This window comes from Herpailurus yagouaroundi, unplaced genomic scaffold, assembly GCF_014898765.1.
Source record: "Herpailurus yagouaroundi ecotype Mexico unplaced genomic scaffold, PumYag 249, whole genome shotgun sequence".
Lineage (NCBI taxonomy): Eukaryota > Metazoa > Chordata > Mammalia > Carnivora > Felidae > Herpailurus > Herpailurus yagouaroundi.
The window spans coordinates 562,551-583,634 of NW_024412466.1; the positions used below are offsets into that span (position 1 = coordinate 562,551).

The following is a 21,084-nucleotide window of genomic DNA, read 5'->3' on the forward strand; positions in this document are numbered from 1 at the left end:
CATGCACCCCCATGTTTATAGCAGCGCTATCGACAGTAGCCAAAGTCTGGAAAGAGCCCACATGTCCATCGATGGATGAATGGATAAAGAAGATGTGGTATATAGATACAATGGAGTATCACTCGGCAATCAAAAAGAATGAAATCCTGCCATTCGCAACTACATGCATGGAACTAGAGAATATTATGCTAAGCAAAATTAGTCAGTTAGAGAAAGACAAATATCATATGACTTCACTCGTATGAGGACTTTAAGATACAAAACAGATGAATATAAGGGAAGGGAGGCAAAAATAATAAACAGGGAGGGGGGCAAAACATAAGAGACTCTTAAATAGAGAGAACAAACAGAGGGTTACTGGAGGGGTTGTGGGAGGGGGGGATGGGCTAAATGGGTAAGGGGCATTAAGGAATCTACTCCTGAAATCACTGTTGCACTATTTAACTAACTTGGATGTAAATTACAAAAATAAATTAAATAAAAAAATTTTTTTAAAAAGAAAATTTGGGGGCGCCTGGGTGGCTCAGTCGGTTAAGCGTCCAACTTTGGCTCAGGTCATGATCTCACGGCTCGTGGGTTCAAACCTGCTTAGAGCTCTGGGCTGACAGCTGGGAGCCTGGAGCCTGCTTCGGATTCTCTGTCTCTCTCTCTCTCTCTGCCCCTCCCCTGCTCACACTGTGTCTCTGTCTCTCTCTCTCACAAATAAATAAACATTGAAAAAAAATTTTTTTAAGAAAAAATGTGGTAAATTGGTCTGCGTTAGAATTAAGAACTTCTGCTTGTCAAAAGACATCATTAAACGAATAAAAAAGCAAGCCACAGACAGGAAAAGATACCTGCAATATTAGCATCCAAAAAAGGAACTGTACTGAGATTACACAAAAAAATACCCATCAACAAGGAAAAGATGGCAACCCAATAAAGATACTGGGTGACTTGATAGGCACTTACAGAAGAGGGTGTCTCCATGGCCAATAAACAAACTTCTCAGTCAGTGGGAAATACAAATTAAAGCCGTAACAAGACACCACTGCACACTCACCAAAGGGCACAGAGGCAAGACTAACCACCCAGAAGAACAGACCACACACCTTCCCAGAACATTCTCCAGGACGTTATCCACGGGCGCCTGGCTGGCCCAGTCGGTGGAGTGTGCGACTCTTGATCTCAAGGTTGTGAGTTCGATCCCCACAACGAGCATGGAGCTTACTTAAACAACAATAACAACAAAAAACTCCACAACATTCTCTAGGACACACTGTATGTGAGGCCACAAAACAAGTCTTAGTAAACTTTAAGACTGAATCCTACAAGTATCTCTTCTAGTCACAATGGTATGAAACTAGAAATTAGTAACAGGAGAACCAGAAGATTCACAAATATGTGGAGATTAGAAAACAGTTCTGAACTACCCATAGGTCCAAGAAGAAACTGCAGAAGAGAATAGAAAAATACCCTGGGACCAGTGAAAACACAAACACAACATTCCAAACTCCAGGGGCAGCTCACCAGGAAAGAAGAGGGGACCCAAAACTATAAATGTACAAATGCACAGATCAAGGACCTAACATTATACCGTGGGAGAGTACCAACTAAACCCAGAGCAGACAGAGGAATGAAATAAACAGAGATAAATAAAAAGAATAGAAACACAATAGAGAAAATCAATGAAACCAGAAGTCTTTTTTTGAGAGAATCAACAAAACTGACAAACCTTTAGCTAGATGAATAAAGGAAAAAAAAGAGAAGACTCAAATCACTAAAATCAGAAATGACAGCAGGGGGACATTACTGATTTTACAGAAATAAAAAGAAGCAGGGGCTCCCAGCTGGCTTGGTTGGTGGAACGTGCGACTCTTGATCTCCAGGTTGTGTGTTCAAGCCCCACGTTGGGTGTAGAGATTACTCAAAAGTAAAATCTTAAAAAAATAAAAAAAACAACTATTAATGGAAAGAAACTTCCTCAGTATATTAAAGGCCATACATATAAACCTGAGCTGACATCACACCAGTGGCATGAGAAAACTTTCCCCTAAGACCAGGAACAAGAAAGGGCGACCGCTCTCACCACTTCTACTCAACGTTGTGCTGGAAGTCCCAGCCAGAGCAGTTAGGTGAAAAAAAAGATATAAAAGACATCAAAATTGGAAAAGAACAGGGAACGTTATCTTAGCTCAGAAACAACATGATCTTATATGTAGAACATCCTAAAAAGTCCACCCCAAACCGTTACAACTAATAAGAGAAGCAGCAGGACACAAAAACAACACACAAAAGTCAGTTCTCTTCCTATACAGTGACAGAGGTTAAGGAAGAGGTTAAGAAAACAATTCCATTTACAACAGGATCAAAAAGAGTAAAACGCTGGGCACCTGGGTGACTCAGTTGGTTAAGCGTCCAACTTCGGCTCAGGTCATGCTTTCACAGTTCATGAGTTCAAGCCCCACATTGGGCTCTGTGCTGACAGCTCAGAGCCTGGAGCCTGCCTTGGATTCTGTGTGTCCCTCTCTCTCTGCCCTGTCCCCCATTTATATTCTGTCTCTCAAAATTAAATAAATGTTAAAAAAAATTTTTTAAGTAAAATATTAGGAATAAACTTAAACTTGTACACTGAAAACCACAAACCATTGCTGAAAGAGATTAAAGAATTGACTTACGAACATGGGAACATGTCCTGTGTTCATGGGTTGGACGAGTGAATATTGTCACAATGCCAGTACCGCCCAGAGTGAACCACAGATCCAGCGCAATCCCTGTCAGAATCCCAACGAGTTTCTCACAGAAATAGAAAAGCACGTCCTGAAACTCCTACGGATCTCAAGGGACCCTGAACAGCCAAAACAACCCTGCAAAAGAACACAGCTGGAGGCCACCTGCGTGGCTCAGGTGTGTCAAGCATCTGACTTCCGCTCAGATCATGATTTCACGGTTCCTGAGTTTGAGCCCCACACCGAGTGAGTTCAAGCCCCACTTCTCTCTTTCTCTGTCTCTCTGCCCCTCACTCACTTGCACTCTCTCTCTCTCTCTCTCTGCCCCTCACTCACTTACGCCCTCTCTTTCTGTCAAAGGAAAAATAAAAAAGGAACAAAGCACACTTCCTGACTTCAAAACCTACTACAGAGCTACCGTAATCAACACAGCGCGGTGCTGGCGTGAAGACAGAATGGCCCAGAAACGAACCCTCACATGGATAAAATGATTTTCAGGAGGGTGCCAAGACCACTCAATGGAAGAATGGAGTTTTTCAACAAATGATGGTGGGGCAACTGGATATCCATAAGCAAAAAATTAAACCTCTACCTAAACTTCACACCTTTTACAAAAATTAGCTCCAAAACAGATAAATTTAAACATAAAACTTTTGTAAGCCTTTTGGTTTTTTTTTTTAAGTTTATTTATTTATTTTTGAGAGAGAGAGAGACAGAGAGCACGAGGGGGATAGAAGCAGAGAGACAGAATCCCAAGCAGGCTCCATGCTGTCAGCACAGAGCCAGACACGGGGCTCGAACCCACAGACCATGATATCATGACCCGAGCTGAGATCAAGTCGATGCTTAACTGACTGAGCCACCTAGGTGCCCCAACTTCAAGACTTTTGAAAAGACACAGGAGAGAATCTAGGCCCTAGGGCTAGGTGCAGAATTTTTAGAATGATACTGAAAACATAGTCCATAAAAGAAAAACACTGATAAACTGGACTTCATCAAAATTGACAGTTCTGCCTGTGAAAGCAGAGAAGGCAGCAGAGGAGGGAGCAGCGCATCTGCAAACCACAGACCCAGCAAAGGACCCATATCTGGAGTACATAAAGCATTCTCAAAACTTAGGGCACCTGGGTGGCTCAGTTGGTTAAGCGTCCTGCTTAGGGCTCAGGTCATGATCTCACGGTTCCTCAGTTCAAGCCCCATGTTGGGCTCTGTGCTGACAGCTCAGAGCCTGGAGCCTGCTTCCGATTCTGTGTCTCCCTCTCTCTCTGCCCCTCCCCTGCTTGTGCTCTTTCTCTCTCTCAAAAATAAATAAACATTCAAAAGAATTCTCAAAACTCAACAGTAAGAAACTAAACAACTCACTCAAAAAGGAGCAAAAGATAAGAAGTTATGAACAGATACTTGAGCAGAGAGGACCCACACATGGTAAGGAAGCATAGGAAGAGACACTGAGGGTCGTAAACCACTAGAGAACCCAAATGGAAACCGTGATGTGCTCTCACTACCCACCCATCAGAGCAGCAGAAATAAAAACCAACGGCAGCTCCCAGGGCTGGCAAGGACGAGGAAGAGCAGCCTTCTAGAAGGGTCAGCAGCTCTTCAGGACTGCACACACATCTATCACACTCACCACATGCCGAGACGTCTTTCCAGAGAAATGGAAACTCACAAGTATACAAAATCCTTGACACAAAAGGTCACAGAGCTTTATTCACAAAACCCCCAAACCAGATGAAACCCAAATATCCTTCAACAGGTGAAGCAACCAAGTACATTCAGGCTATCTCTCCACAGTGAAAGGGAGCAAACTACTGACAGGTGGCACCATCTGAGCCTAGAGAGCCAGTATCCAAAGGTCATCTGCGTAGGACTCCATTTTTATGATACTCTCAGAATGATGAAACAACAGAAGCTGCCAGAGCAGAGCTGTGGAGGGGCAAGGGGCGGGGGTCTGTACCTGGAAGGGCAGGGGATGGTGTTGGTGAGAGTCTATCTGGAGGCGTGTGGGGGTGTCTGTACCTGGAGGGGCAGCAGGGGGCGGGAGGGGTCTGTACCTGGAGGTGGCAGCAGGAACACATGGGAGCCACAGTGGCACAGAGCACATGCACCCATGCATACACATGTCACAACCAGTGACACCTGAAGGCCCACAGACCCCACAGATGTCTATCTCCTTATCCTGACTGGGTGCGACAGTTACATAACCTGGGGGAATGGTACATGGTCCTCTCTACTATCCGCAACTTCCTCGGAATCTGTAATTATTACAAAATAAAGTTTTTGTTTTTGTTTTTGTTTTTAAGAAAGGGAATAAGCTTTTAGGAAAGCAAGACATCCCTGCTATACAACTTGGAGATGCTCTGTGTGCCCCGGACAATGTGTGCAACGCCAACAGGAGATGAATGGGATTCCCCACATCTGGAGTATTTGTTACGAAACAAAGATCAAGACTGACATGGCAATGAATGCCTTCTGTATTTTAGAATTTTGTCTTCAGAATAAGTTTTAAGTACTTATAGTAGAATCTTCCAACTTTAGTAATCTTTTTTATTTGGTATTTATTTAATGCTTCCTATTATCAAATGTCTACATCAAGTAGAGAACCTTTCTCACATTGTTTCATGACAGTGATCTAATGCTCACTGCATTTATTCTCAAGTCATTCTTTAAAAGACAACCCCGGGGCACCTGGGTGGCTCAGTGGGTTAAGCATCTGACTTTAGCTCAGGTCATGATCTCACAGTTCATGATTTCAAGCCCTGTGTCGGGCTCTGCGGTGACAGCTCAGAACCCACCTCAGATCCTCTGTCCCCCCTCTCTCTCTGCGCCCCCGCCCATCCCCGCTTGTGTTCTTTCAAAAATAAAATTAAAATTAAAAAATAATTTAAAAAAATAAAGACAACCCCTGAAATATTCAGCATTACCATATCACAGAAAATCGATTTACTATTACTATAGTTACTCACAATTATATGAAAACTTATAAATAAAGTGTTAAGAATACATAACACTTTATGATTTGGGGAGTTCCTAAGAGTTCTCAGGAATTTCAACTCCTTGTTTTTGAATTCTAAAGTTTAACAGCTGTCAGCAACCTGGAAACACTACCCCAAGCTCCCTGACCTCAACTGAGGGCATTTTCCACGCTGTCAGCCAGCTCCTGCAGCCACAGAGTCCCCTCCACAGAGGGAGCCCCCAACCATGCTGGAGGAGCAGCTGCAAGGGGCGGGTGACACAGGCTCCCGTGACACAGCGTCTGCCATCGAGACCCTCAGAAAACTCCTGGTGGATGCTCTTCCGCTCCCGTCCTCTCCCGAGCACCCCCTCCCCGCATCCCCCGCCCAAGGCTTAGCGGTGAGGACGACACTAACTGCACTTGCAGAAGGAACCAGAAGGACCAAGAAGTAAGAAGAGGAGGGCTTGAGCAGATCCCAGGTAGCCTCGGGCAGGACTCACCGATGGCACCGAGGGCGTGCTTGAGCTCCAGGGCAAAGGCGGTGAGGGGCACATCCTCCGACACAGGCATGACCGCCACCGTGGAGAGGTTGCTGGCAGGGTTCCCCGAGTCCCACTTGCTGCCTGCAGTGTGTAGCCCAAACTGGTGACCTGCAAAACACAGGGTCGTGAGTAGGCCTGGAGGTGTGCCTAATTGTTTCTAGATGGCACCAGGGCACGGGGGCCTGGGAGAGAGGAAGGGGCACCGGGGCTTGCTCCAGGCCCGCACAGTCCGAGCTTCTCCTGCCCACCCGAGGACCACCCTACCTCTCCACTGGAGTACCAGACCACACCGCGAGCACCTTGCGTTTCACACACACAAGCCTCAGGGGAGACTGAGAAGACAGACACAGCACACAGGAGAAAGCATGAGGCCCGGAGTTAAAATGCTCTGCCACGTGAGGCCCACCTCCTGCAGTAAGATCGACTGGGGGCAGGGGTGGGGGAGGGGGAGGGGGTGGACAAGCCAGTGTAGGTAGAACTTCCAGTCCCTGAGGCCACGGACTCTCTGTCCTCCAGACGTGCCTCCCTGGGGCCCCCGCAGCGGCAGGGAAAGAGGCAGCAGATGTGCTGACCCACAAGGTCATTAGTCAGAGGGTCTCTGGAAGTTTATTTCCAACAACAGTCACTACACGGCCAACGGCACCTCCTATTTTCACGGAGGCAGCCAAGGGGGCAGCCTCTCCCTCCCGCCAGCCACATCCTAGGCAGACTCTGGTCTCCCATAGACTGGACACGCCGAGGGCTCTCTTGCTGGCTCCCTGACTGCTTGTTGCCCAGCCAGCTGCCTGCCACGCCCCGACCCCTGACGTGCACAGCCAAGCGTCTGCACAGGCCACACCAGAGGGCCCAGCTCCTCCAAAACAGAGTCCATTTCTGACTCTGCTCATCTTGCCCCGGGTGAGGAGTGGTGGTTCTTGAGCAATGGAGTGTGGGTCCTGGCACGGCCTGACCCAGAAGCCAGAGCGAGGGGATGTAGGACAGCAGAGAGAGGGGGCGGCTCAGAGCTAATCTGGGGCAGGGAAACACAAGGGCTGCGAGCTGGTCACTGCTTGCACACAGGGTGGCAGAGAGGCCCCTTTGTGCCAGTTTCCCCGAAGCTTCTCCTCTGGGAAGCCCCCTCCTCTGTGTCTTTCCCAGCAACCTCTGACATCAGCATCCTCTGTCTGAAGCAGAACCAAAGGGGACCCTCTCGCTAGCTTTGCGTGGCCTTCTCTGCCTCCACCTGAGGCACCGGGAGGTCCTGGTTCCGGCTGAAAGGGAGACGAGCAGGATGCCCCACCTGCCTGCCCCAACAGTTACAAGGAGGCTGAGAAGGGTGCAGAGAGCAGGGCCCACTGGCTGGGTCCCGGACCCCTGGGAACCACCTCACCAGCGCCACCAAAGCTGTGGCGTCCCTGCCGCTCCCCACCTCCCCAGCCAGGCAGGGTCCATCCATCCCTCCCCAGCCAGGTGCTGCCTCCAGGGGTATTTCCCAGGGCCCCTGGCACTACGCAAACACCTGCCTGGGGCCACACACACAGTGGGCTGGAGCCCTCCAACTCTCCACCCCCTGCACTGGCAAGTAGGGGTGCACGCCCACCAGAGCGGGGAAACAACAGAGAGAAGAGGGGTGGAGAAGGAAATCTCTAAAGCTAGCGTGAAGTCCTGGGCTCACCGCCAAGTGGCCTACGCACAAAACCAGCCAGAATCGCACAGCAGAGGCTCTGAGAACAGAATATAGTACAGAACAGCAGCCAGCCTGCCTCCACAGTGGCTCTGGGGAGCACACGAGTAGGGCAGACCGCAGTAACAGCGCAAAGGCCCGGAGAATTAAATTAACATTCAAACTGCCAGGGCCAGGATGTGCTCTGCGAACATAAGCACGCCGACAGTCTGTTATAACAGAAGATTTAAATGAGAACCAGCATGTCATGACATCACGCCCAAAATACAGGATATAATCCAAAATAACCAGGTTTACCAAAAGCCAGGAAAATCTCACCTGCAACATCAACAGACGAAAGTGACAACATGTCATGGAATTTGGAATTACTTGACAAGGATGATAAAGCGGTGATCACAACCAGCTACAAACAGCAATCACGACCAGTAACACCGATGCAGAAATATAATGACTGAAATAAAAAACTCTCTGGATGGGCTTAAAAGCAGAATCAGGAAGACAGAGGAAAGAGCCAATGACCTTGAGGAAAGATCACAAGAAACTATTCAGTCTGAACACTGGAAGAAGGAAAAAAAACCCACCATGCCCAAGAGACCTCTGGGACAATAACAGAAGGTCTAGCATTTGTGTCTGTGGATTTCCGGAAGAGCAGAAAGAGTAAAGAGCTGAAAGAACATTCGAAGAAATAAAGACTGAAAACCTTCCAAGTCTGGTAAAAGATATAAATCTGTAGATTCAAGAAGATGAGCATTTGGTTTCTAAAAATTAAGGACAAAGACAAAGGCTTGAACACAGCCAGAGAGAAAGGATGGTGTAGAGATGTGGGAACAAGTCACGTCTGGGCTTCGCGGCAGAAGCCGTGGCGGCCGGAGGACGGCACAGCCCCCAGGGGCCGTCAGCACGGTGGCACATCCAGCAAACCAGCCTTCAGGATGAAGGTGAAAGAGGGTCTCCAGACGAAGGGAAGCTGCGAGAGTACGCAGCCAGCAGACCTGCCCTGGAAGGACCATCACGAAAGGCACTTCTTCAGACAGAAGGGAAGGGACACCAGGATAAAGAGTGACAGAGTGGGAAATATTCTAGATGATTCTCCTCTCGAGCTTCAAGATCATGTTTGACGGCCGAAAGCCAAAATTACAGCACCGCGTGAGGGGCTTCAACGTGTGCAGAACAAGGGAGAATGATGGGACCGGAGCGGAGGTGAGGCCCCTGCAGCCCACCCTCAGGGACAGCGTGCTGGTACTAGATGGCCGGACGGGAAGGGGCGGGAACCGCAAGCCCACAGCAACTGCTGAAGATGTGGTATGAGGTCGCACCCCAGAACCACGACCGATGAATAGGAACGGATTACTCAAAAAGGCTGAAGGAGCTCAAAGAAGACAGAAGGAGGCACCCAAGTAACAAAACAATGAGAGGGGAGAGCAGAGAACAAATAATAAAATGACAGGTATAAATCCTAATGTGAGTAAATGTATTAAAGGCAGACGGTCTATACACAAATCAAAAGAAGCTGTCAGAAGGGGTGACAAACACAGAACCCAACTATGTGCCTCCTACAGGAAACCTGCTTCCCACCTAACTGTACAGGTGCTTGGAGGGGAGACAGACAGACACACGCCTCCTGGGTCCACCCTGGACCGTGCAGTGGGACCACATTGGAAATAGGGTCTTGGCAGATGCAGTTGGTGGGGATGAGCTGCGCTGGACTCGGGTGGCCCCGCCCTGCTCTGCTGTCCCCCCCCCCCAGCACATTTGTGCACCTCCATCCTTCCGCAAGATGCAGTACTGTGCCCAGGTCACTGCACCGGGGGGGGGGCGGGGGGAGGACATAGTCCTGGCACAGGAGACAGAGCTAGGGAGGTGTGGGGTGAGTCAGGGGATTCAAGTGAAGTGGGAAAGGGGAGCTGAGGAGCAGAGGGCACTGGGGTGGCCAGGTGGGTGCAGGGGTCTGATGAGGGGGCTCTGGCAGAGGGGCTGCAGGCCAAGGGGGCGGCAGGTGGTCCCAAAATAGTGAGGAGGAACCAGCTGCTGTTGAACAGGACAGGGGATCTAGCAAGTATTTAAAAGCGCACATTCTCAGGATTAGAACCAGAACAGAACACATAAGCTGGCAGGAAAAGTCCCAGCATCAGAGACTTGTTTCACCTGCTCAGACAGGCCAGACTCCCTCAAGCACCTGCCCCAGTGCTGGGTTCAGATCCGTGCCATCCAGAGGCCAAAAAACAGGGGAGGCCCCAGGGCTTCCCTACCATGCTGCCTGCTGCCAGTACCCATATCAGCAAACCCCAGCGCCTTCCCCACCAGCTCAGAGCTGCCCCACCCTGGCCACCACACCCCTCCTGCCACCCCTTCTCCCCTCGCTTCCCCCACTCCCTCCAGGCAGGGCTCCAGTGAGGTAGGCAGGGCTCCCAGAAGCCAGGCCCAAGGACATACCAGAAGCAGTTCCCTGCTGGAGGCTGCCCAGAATCTTCTCACCCAAGAGATGAATCAGCCGAGTCACAACCTGGGGGCAGAGAAAGAAAGGAGACCACACATTTAAACCAAGAAGCGAAGCACCTTGGATCCACATTTTCAAAATCACTACTTCTGTAAACCCCTCTGGGCTGTGGGCTGTGGCTAGTGTGGTTGGCTGGCTGGTCACCTGCAGGTAGGACCTAACTCTATAGGGTGCCTTCGTAGAGTCCACTGCAGGCAGCAGGTGTGAGGGGCACATGCCCTATAACCTGGAGCCTGTCCCAGAGCCTCCTTTTACTTCCAGGGCACGAGAGCACCAGAGAAAGCCACAGCCACCTCCACAGGCAGGCCAGGAAGGGCTTCCATAGAGCCAAGGGCTCACTGTGTGCTCCTGAGCGGGCCAGACCTGGGCAGGACACGGGATGAGTATGACATGACATCCAGGAAGTATTACATGGCTACATTAATGCTAAATGTTATAGACAAAGTATTTAAGGTTGGGATGCCAAGATATTTACAATTTACTCATACATACTTTCATATAAAGTCAGATGTTTTCATTGCTAGGGTTTACACTATGCAGGCGGCCTACCACTGTAGCTCCTAGATGCAGTCCAGGGCCACCGTGTAAAGAGAAGCTGCTGTCAGCTTCAGTAAAACCTAAATTATATCAGAAAGCAAGCTGAAGACACTGATGAGGTCCTTTGGATGCTGCCTGTCTGCTGTCCTCTGCCTCTCCAGGCCTCAGCCTCTGGTTTGCTTTCTGACCATCTACAGCCCTGAGCTCTGGGGCTGCCCCTGGAAGGAGCCGGCTGAGACCTTAGGCTCCAGTAACCAACAGCCCTGGAAAACCAACTCAGAGAACCTCTCTCACCCCCACGATGTTGGAGTCAAAGACTCATGCACGAGGCAAGTGAAACTGTCCACATTTTAAGGCGCGAGACAAAAAACAGTTTGAGCAGTGGTCCAAAAGAGAAACTAAAAAGGAGTCTGGTTTGTATATAAGTAATCTAGCAACAAACTGTTACTTGGAGCTAATTTTAAAACCACACATTATTGTGGAAAATTTCACGGTACGCAAGGGCGAACCCCACCCTCCATCACCCAGCCACAATCAGTTCACACACACACCTGAAAAGGTTTGAAGCCAATCCCAAACACAGCATTTTATCCATTAATATTTGAATCTGTATCTCTAAAAGAGCCTTTAAAAACATACACATGGTATAATTATCACAGTTACAAATTTATAATAATTCTCATTAAGGCTAATTTAAAAAGTGATCATTTCTACAGCAAGTGAAAAAGGTTCAAAATAAGCCCATGAACATACGAAAAGGTGCTCAACATCTCTGGTCATCAGGGAAATTCTAAGCACAAGGAGAGCCATTTCCTGTGGAACGAACGAGTGCAGCCACCAAGTGCTGACGCCCGGTGACAGGCTGCGTGCTGCTGGGGCCATGAACTGGTACAACCACACGGGCAACCACATCCAACATATGTCCACCCTCTGACCCGGCAATGCCAGTGTCAAGTGGTTCCGAAGAGAAACGAAACACGTGCCATGAAAATATTTCCAGAAAAGCCTCAAGCTGGGAACAACCAAATCTCCATCAACAGGACAGATGAGTGCACCCTGGCGCGGGGTGGGACACTGCTTTGCAGCAAAAAGTACATGTCAACAGGACACAGACCTCAGACACCACACCGGGCAACAGAAGCTGGACAGAACACACTTCGTTTACACAAAATCCAAGCGCAGACGCAGAGAGGACGGTGGTGGTGGGTGGCATGCTGGCGGCAGCCGCCCCACGGGGCCGAGTGGCCAGCGGTCCCCTGTGTTGGAGGGCACCAAGCAAGCAAGCCCGGGATCTAGGCCAGGCCAGTGCCTATGGGAGAGCACACACGGTGGTAGTTAGCCCAGGGGCAGCCAGCGTGTGATGGAGAAGCATCGGGACGCACCACGAGCTCCTGGGAGCTGCACATGGGTAAAGTCTGTGGGCCCCCAGGGGAGTGGGTGTGAGCAGAGGGTCTTTCTATGGGCCCACCAGGGAGCAGCCCTGCAGAACAGGAAGCAGCTGGCTCCCCCTTGCTCCCAGTGATCGCGTGGCCGCTGGTGGCACACGTACTGGCCCTGGCCACCACCACCACTGTTCTGCCATTCACAGGGGTCTCCTGGTGCTTAGATCAAGGCCCTCAGACTTGGGCCCAGATCCTCCCACAGATCACGGGCTTGCAGAAGTGCTGAGGGAGGGAAGATGCGGGCGTCAGCCGCGGGCAGGTGCAGGGGGAAGTAGAAGAACTGGGGGGGGGTGGGCAGCGGCTTGGTGTGGGGTAATGCTCTGCGGTGGTTGGGGGGGTCCTCGAGGGAGGAGCTGCACACACTCCTAAACAAACAGCTCAAGACAGGAGCAGATGTTCTCACTGCTGGAGAGGGAGAGGCTGGCACGGAAAGGGAAGACCCTGGGAGCTCCAGCAGAGTGACCGAGAGCTCCGGGCCAGAAATTCACATGGCACAACAGGACTAAGGGGTCCCCAGAGACCAAATCTGGGACACAAACAGCCAAATGAAAGACGACAGTAAAAGACTACGATCTAAACGGAGCCAGAATATACAGTGGCATGCCAAGGGGGTGCAGTGCCTCCCCCAGCCAGCTCTGTGTGCCCACAGGAAAAGGTCCTGCTGGGCAGGTGGCCCCCGGCTGCTTCCCCAGGGAAGGCACCCTAAACCGTTCACAGAAAGACATCCATTCCCTCGTTTCCAACTGGGAAAGACTCACCCTATCCCACGTAGGACACAGCAGGGCCACGTCCTAGGTGCTCTCAGCCGCTGGAACCAGGAGGCTGCCCTGGGCTGCGTGGGCCCCACACATGCACACAGTTCCTCATGTGGCTGTGCTGGTCTCAACTCACATGCTCCAGCCCACCTTGTAAACCCTCCACTTTTCCACAAACAAGATACCTGTTTGCTGCAAATCCAACTTCTACTCCTTTCCCAAACTTAGGCCAATTGTTTCATTTTTTTCAACCTTTTCCGTCAGGTGACGAGGGGCCTATCTTGTTTTGGACTTGGGTGTTCTGGAAGAAAGGTTTCTTCACTTCCATTTTGTTTAGAGGGTTTACTACCCGTGGCTGAATTTTGTCAAAAGCCCTGATATAATCGTAAGGGGAAGACTTCCTTTTGACTTTTTCCCATCATTAATTACATTTTAATAGTTTCTCAACCTTAGGCTAACATTCCTTAAACAGGCCCTAATCAAATACATATATTTTATAGGTGATTTGCTCACATCTAGAGTATTTGTAGCACTAAGAGAAATGACTGAAAGTTTTCTGCATTTTTATCAAGTTTTGGTGCTAAAGTGAAAATAACTTTGTAAAATAAAGTTGCTCTGTTCCAGAGCAGAGATGTCTGCACGAAACGCGCACACGGCACTGATGAGGAAAGAACAGGCCGCCTCTTCCTCCTGCAGCGGCTCTGCTCCCGATCCTCCTCCAAACCCCCGGGTCCGAGGCCCTCCCATTTCCCAGGCCGCACACGTACTGCTCCTAAGCAGGGAGACGAAAACCAGCCATTCCATCTGCCCCAGGAGGAGAACAGACTCCCCTCCGTCCACCGCCTGGACCAATGGCCACTCGCCCAAGCCTGAATCTGCCTTGTCCAAAGTCCGAGTCCACTTTTCCCAAGAAGCACAGCAAGAAAGCCCCCACCGCGAAAACCACACTTGCATCACGCCTGTTCCTGCTTGTCGTGAGATCCCTCACTGGTTTTCAGTATCACCTGTGACGTGGCTCAGCTTGTGGGAGGCGCCAGGTGGCTTCACTTGTTGAGTTCCCGCGTAGCCCTCCCACCTCCTGGCAACACCCAAGCCACCTGCCCCAAGGCACTTATCCCCACCTGCTGGTCCATACTGACACCTCCTTGAAAACGGGCAACGAGCCTGCTTCAGGTCACTTTGATCTGTACCCACTCTGGTACTCAGAAGGACGCAGCCCAGTGTCTAGTAATCCCGAGTTCATGGTCTGGATGTCCTGCTTTCCTAAGGCAGCCCGGAACAGGAGTGCTTACCTGTGGGTACCTGCGCTTGATGGATGTCAGGGCTCCTGCCGGAAGCTTGGCCAGCTCTGAGTCCCGAACGGCATGCACTGTGGTCGCCCTGGCCTGGTGGGTGAGCGTCTCCACCTGAGGAAGAGAAGCTGGGGAGGTGCTCACGCCCTCCAGCCCTGTAGGCCCAGCCAGCCACACTCTGAACGCAACCACAGGCAGAGCACGTGGTGGCCCTTCTGCAGTGCGGCATACAGGCGGGAAACAGGAGGAAAAGGGGCTCGTCCAGCCACCCCTGAAGTGCTGGAGGAGCGTCAGTGACAGCCCGAGACAGGGTGAGCGTCCAGCAGTGCTGGAACCTGCCTGAGGCCAAAGGGGCCGGGCAGCCCGCAGGGCCTCATCCTACACAAGGTTCTCAGAGGGGCTCCCAGCTCCACCCGGCCAGCTGTCCTCTCTGGAGACCTTCAGGGATGACCGTTCCAAGCCCTGGTGCTGCAGCCTGGGTGAGAGCGAGCACGCCGGCCCCCAGGAAAGGCATGCCCCACATGAGGTCACTTGGAGGGCCCCCTCCCCACACCCAGGTAAGGAGCCAGGAGTCACCCTGGAGCAGGGCCTGGTGGGGACAGGGAATCTGGCCCTACCACACCGATGAGGTCTCCGCGGCCATACTCCCCCGCCAGGCGCTTTTTGCCATCATCCTTGCGGATCACAGAGCGTAGCCGGCCACTGAGGACGATGTAGGTGCAGTCTGACCTGTCTCCCTGCCTGCGGGGACAGAGACCGATGGAGCAGATGGGGCAAGGTCGGGAAGCCCTCTACCATTTGAGGTGGCAAATAAACCAATTAAAAAAATATAATCTCACTAAATTTTTTTTGGTTGGGAAAATACAGTTATTTTCCATCAAAAAATACATACGCTAACATATAAAGGGCTTATTGTGATTTTTAAGCAAATAATCACTCGGGGCGCTTGGGCAGCTCAGTTGGTTAAGCATCTGACTCTTGATTTCGGCTCAGGTCATGGTCTGGCAGTACCGTTGGCGAGTTCGAGCCCCTGTGTCAGGCTCTGCACTGACGGCGTGGAGTCTGCTTGGGATTCTGTCTTTCTCTCTCTCTCTGCCTCTTCCCCGCTCACGTTCTCCCTCTCAAATAAACTTCAATAAATACATCAAAAAATACATAAGTATTTTAAATGTTGTTGATTTTAATTTTCAATACCATAAAAACCAGATAGCAACAGCCCGTGTCTGTGTGAAACTCTGGACACAGCTGCTGCTGCGACGTGGAGCTAAGAGGCCAGACGCTCAGCACACGAGCACCTTCACACAGGCTGTGCTAACCTCCCATCTGCTGGGCCATCTTAAAGGAGAGCCTGCATTTGCATACGTTGATAGGGAAAGATGCCCATGAAAAAGTGTGTGTGTGTGTGCGTGTCTGAGTGTGTGCACACGCACACCGTGGGAGGAGGGCCAGGAAGCACATGGGTGTGGGGACCTCAGGGAGCAGAGCCAGAGGAGTTGGTCTTCCCAGTGGAGACACTGCAGGTGACAGACCTGCATGCCTACGGGCCCCACCTGTACACTGCGCGCCCGGCCTCCACCTCCATCCAGTCCAGCGCGAAGTCGATCTGCCGCACGAAGGACGACACCCGCTTGACGACGGTGTGCGCCACGCCCAGGACCACCGTTGGCTGCTTCCGCATGATTCTGCCAAGCCCGCCCAGAGTCACTCCTGCTCCAGCAAGGCCTACAGCCAACCCTTCCGGTGCTACCCCCTTCCCTCCAGGCCACAGCACTCGGAGCTGGCAGGACCTGTACCCACACTTATCAAATGGTGATGCCACGTAGCAGGTGACAGGGACACGGGCCCAGGGCTAGGACAGAGCTCAGCAACCACTCAGCCACCTGCTCCGATGTGGTCTGCGCATGCCCCGCAGCCGCCAGCAGCTTTGGGAGAGTCTGTGGAGGCCCCTGCCAGCTGCCATCGCCCCCACAGATGTGCTCCGAGTACAGGCCTCATTTGACGTCTCACCCCAGCAGTGGGATGCAATGTGCCATGAAGACCAGAGTGGGTGTGGAAAAAGGGCTGAGTGGGGGCACAAGAGTGAGGGTGAGGCTGAGAGGTCAGAGGGCAGCGGCCACGCAGGACCTTGGGAACGCTCTGGGTCGATTCTGGGCGTGACAGAGTAATTGGCAGGCTCTGGCCGGCAGGAACACAACAGACCCAATTCCCTGGTCGCCGTGTGTGAACCGGCTGCTGGGGACGAGGGCAGCAGCAGGGTGTCCCCTATACTGTGAAGGCTTCTAGAAGGAGCAGCAAGGGCACGGTTAGCTCAGGGGCGGCAGGCTGGGGCAACTCCAAAACTCTGCCCGAGCGAGCGGCGGATAGAGTCACAAGTCGCAGAGAAGAGAAAAATGGGAGCAGGAGAAAACTGGGGGGAAATCGGCAGTTCGGTTTCGGACAATGACTGAGGAAGCCCCTGAGGCACTGCAGGGGGTGGTCAGCACATCAGGCCGACACAGGGGCCAGGAGGGGAGTTTGGTGGGAGCCGTGAATTTAGTACATAAAGGCCCAGGGTTAGATGAGCTCTCTCAGGACAGGAGTCGGACGATGTGTGCAGGGCGGGAGCTGCCTACGACACACACCGTGAACCCACAGCACACACACACACACACAGGGGTGACGATCAGGCTCCCTCAGCAGGCTGAGGACACCTCTGGGCCTGGAGGGGCTGGACGGGGCGGACAAGGGTCTAGGTCCAGGCTTATGGATGATCTGGACTGTCTTCCCGAAGAGGACCCGAAGCTCTCCGGGCCTCCAGAGGCAGGGAGCATGGTGGCCACCCCACAGGGTAACAAGCCCTTCCTGCTACTTCACCCCACTGACCTCACCTTTCTCCCTGGAACTCCTGTCTCCTTGGGTGTGAGTAGGGCTAGAGGCAGGGCCCCGAGAGGTGCCTGACGTGGGCCTCACAACAGCCACCCGCACAGGAGCCACCCAGGCCGTCCTGGCCTCACGTGGCAGGTCGAGGCCCAGCGGGGACTCACTCGTAGAAGTGGGCCTTGGAGATGGAGAGAAAGCTGCAGTCCCTGTTGGCCTTGATGGTGAAGATGAGGGGCTCTCCCGTGAGCACTGCCAGCTGGCCCACCATCTCCCCCGGGCGCACCACGAATAGGCAGGTGTCCTCCTCACTGTCGATCTTCCGCTGGTACACATGCAGCAGCCCCGAGACCACAAAGAGGATGTTCACGTCCTAACCAAACAAGGGGTATGGGCTGGAGACCCCCGGGTCCAGGCAGTCAGCGCAGCAGCACCATGGGGGCTCTGCGCGGCGGGGCCAGGGGGCGGCCCAGGAACTGCATGCTTCTCCTCTGCCTGTGCTGTCTCATGTCACTGTTCCTGGGCACAGGCTCGTGCTGCCTAGGAGCTCTGTCCCCCAAGTCCTGCCCCTGGGTCTTCAGCCGGCTGTGGTCACCTGGGCCCGTGTAGTGACGCTCCAGCAGGTACACGGGCACAAGGGTGGAGGGCCCGTGCTCGGTCTGCTCTCCCAGCAAAAAAACACCTGTTTCACCAAAGCTGCTCTAAGAGCACACTAAACAAAACACCTTCCGGCATGCTGGTGCAGGGGCCACAGAAGACCCAACTCCTACAAAGAGGGACACCCAGACCACCCAGCAGCAAGAGAGACGAGCTCCCAGGAGGGCAGATGCCATGGAGATGATCCCTGCCTGCCCAGCACAACAAGGCTTTCAGAATCAGAAATTAGGTTCATTTATTTAGAAAAATGTATTTTTCATCTGTATTTGGACTTAGGAATTGAGAAAACAAAAGCATGTCCTCTGCACCTAGGAGCTCAGTAACGACCCTCACACATACGCAAGCACGTGTGCGTCTGTGAGTGTGCACACGCACCCACCCCCACAAACAGGGCGGGCTCAGTGATTCACAACATGGCTGCAGACACCTCCACAAGCCCCAGGGGAAGAGCGCCCTCAGGAACAGTGACAACAGACCCTGCAGCCTATCCAGCACTGGCTACAGCACTGGGCAGCCCTGGTGGCCACTCCCTCCGACCATGGCCTTTTGCTCACCTGGTCTCCCTGCCTCGACACCACCGTGCCTCCCGGAACATGGAGAAGCGTCACCCGGCCATCCAAGAGCGAGGTGTCCTGAAAATAGGAATGCAAGTACCAACACAAGAGAGCACGGACACTGTCTGAGGACGGCTGCCAAGGCGGACCCTGCACAGCCACCCGCATCACACTGGTACCATCGGCACAGGACTCCAGACATCAGACATGGAGCCCCCTTTCCTTGTGAACTTGACCTCCAGGAGCCCAGCTGGGGCTCCAGTAGCGGGGAGGGACAGGATATTGTAAAATACTCCAGAGGCTTATGTGCTCTTCACAGGCCTGCCCGCAGGGGAAACTGCCTCAGCACAGCCTGACCTGCTGGGGCTTCGTCAGGGCTTAGCTGGCCAGAGGAAGGGGAGTGCCCAGCCCCAGCCCACGTCAGCCATCTTGTGTTCCCTAAAGGGTTGGGGGTGACCCTGAGACGCCCTGGGAGACTCCAACGCAGAGGCACAGGCCCCACTGAACACAGACCACACGGGACCCATGGCCCTCCCCTCCCTTCCCCTCCCCACCCCTCCCTATGTCACTCAAGAACTACTGACAAGGGTTCCTTCTCTTTTATCATTAATTATACCTTTAATATAATAAAAGTTATTAAAAGCAGCAACTGAAAACCATCAATCTTTTCAAAGGTGCACAGGGTTACTGTAAGGTCAGGTGGCAGCACAGCTACTCTCTGGTATGAATGAGATGCTGGGGTGTGGGGTCAGGGTGGCCTTGCTAGGCCTTGTGCTGACTTCCCAAGTGAGGAAGACACCCCCTTCCCCTCTTCCGGCCAGAGGCTCCCTGGAGCCTGCGCAGAGAAGGTGCAGGTGCCCTGTGGCAGGCCTTGACCCCCTGTGCTTTCTCAGACGCCTAGAAAGCAGGCCTGGGGTGGGGGCGGGGGGTGGGGGGGTTGCTGTGCCCCCTGAAGCCAGGCAGGAAGCCACAGATTAGAGCCCAGGTCCCACACCCCGCCAGGCTGGGCTGCAGTGGCAGCAGCTATGGGGCTGAGAAGGGAGAAAACCCAGCCCAGCGGCACCTCCTGGATCTGCCAGGGGAGCAGAGGGAAACTGCAGCTCCTCTGACGCGGGACATCACGTCCAGCCATCAAGAAAAAAACCACGAGGCACACGCAAAGGCAAAAACACAGTCTGAAGAGACAGAGCAGCATCAGAACCAGACTCAGACCTGGCAGAGGTGTTGGAATTATCAGAGTAGAATTTTAAACAACTGCGGTTAATATACGCTAAGGGCTCTGTGGATCAAGTAGGCGGCACGCGAGAACACATGGGCAGTGTAAGCACAGAGGGAGAAATCTCGAGAACCAAAGAGAAAAGCTGGAGATAAAGACAGTATGGCAGAAAGGAGCCCTCTGATGGGCTCATTAGCAGACTGGACTCACTGAGCAAAGAATCTTGACACTTAAGGACACAGCAACAGAAACTCCAAAAGTGAAACTCAAGCAAACAAGCAAAACTGTAAACACAGAACAGGATCCCCAAGGGCTGTGAGACAACGACAAAGGTGTGACACACATGTGAAGGGAAGGCTAGGAGGAGGAGGAGGAAGAGAGAAAGACACAAAAGAAATAACTGAAACAATAATGACTGAGAATTCCCCCAAATGAATGCCAGACACCAAACCACAGACCAGGAAGTCAGAGAACACCACACCCAGGCATACAGATCATTTCAAAGCGCAGAAGGTCCAAGACAAACGAGGGTCCTGAAAGCAGTCGGAGGGAAGAGGTGCCTGGGGGTCTCAGTCAGTTTAGTGTCCAACTCTTGGTTTCAGGTCAGGTCACGATCTCACAGTTTGTGGGTTTGAGCCCCGTGTCAGGGATTGGGATTCTCTCTCTCTCCCTCTCTCTCTGTCTCCGGTTCGCTCACCCTGTCTCTCTCTCAAAATAAATAAATAAACAAACTTGGAGGGAAAAAAAAAAGCTGGAGAGAAGAAACACCTGAGCTACGGAGGAACAAAGAATTACATCTAACTTCTCGGAAATGAACGTGAGCAAGACAAAAGTAAGTCAAATATTGAAAGTGTTGAGAGAAAAAAACAGAGAAAACCTGGAATTCTGCACCCACTGGAATTGCCCTTCAGACATGAGGGGGTGATGAAGATGCTGCCTGACGCGCACAAGGGGGACTCTGTTGCCAGCAGACCTGCCTGGAGACATGTTGAAAGAAGTTCTTCAGAGAGAAGGAAAACGATACAGGTCAGAACCTCAGAGCGACATGATGAAAAGAGCACTGGAGAAGACACGTAAGTGAAGGGAAAATAAAAACTTTTATTGTTCTTATTCTTTTTTTTTTTTTTAAGATTTAAAAAAAAATTATTTAATGTTTATTTACTTTTGAGACAGAGAGAGACAGAGCATGAGCAGGGGAGGGGCAGAGAGACAGGGAGACAGAATCCAAAGCAAGCTCCAGGCTCTGAGCTGTCAGCTCACAGCCAGATGCAGAGCTCGAACTCACGAGCCACGAGATCATGACCTGAGCCGAAGTCGGACGCTTAACCGACTGAGCCACCCAGGGGCCCCAAGATTTTATTTTTTGGGTAATCTCTATACCTAGCACGGGGCTCGAGCTCACGACCCTG

At 52.0% G+C, this 21,084-nt stretch overlaps 1 protein-coding gene across 5 annotated transcripts in view; it reads right to left on the bottom strand.

The window, feature by feature from the left end:
- PNPLA7 (patatin like domain 7, lysophospholipase) overlaps positions 1 to 21,084 on the bottom strand; it is a 66,108-nt gene that overhangs the window by 18,340 nt on the left and 26,684 nt on the right. For all 5 annotated transcript variants that reach the window (XM_040460240.1, XM_040460242.1, XM_040460244.1 and 2 more), the window contains 7 exons: positions 18,460 to 18,537; positions 17,416 to 17,621; positions 15,943 to 16,074; positions 15,010 to 15,133; positions 14,393 to 14,506; positions 10,303 to 10,372; positions 6,165 to 6,314 (listed from right to left, as the gene is read on the bottom strand). In XM_040460240.1, the coding sequence (XP_040316174.1) occupies positions 6,165 to 6,314; positions 10,303 to 10,372; positions 14,393 to 14,506; positions 15,010 to 15,133; positions 15,943 to 16,074; positions 17,416 to 17,621; positions 18,460 to 18,537 (874 nt within the window). The remainder of the gene's footprint in view (positions 1 to 6,164; positions 6,315 to 10,302; positions 10,373 to 14,392; positions 14,507 to 15,009; positions 15,134 to 15,942; positions 16,075 to 17,415; positions 17,622 to 18,459; positions 18,538 to 21,084) is intronic.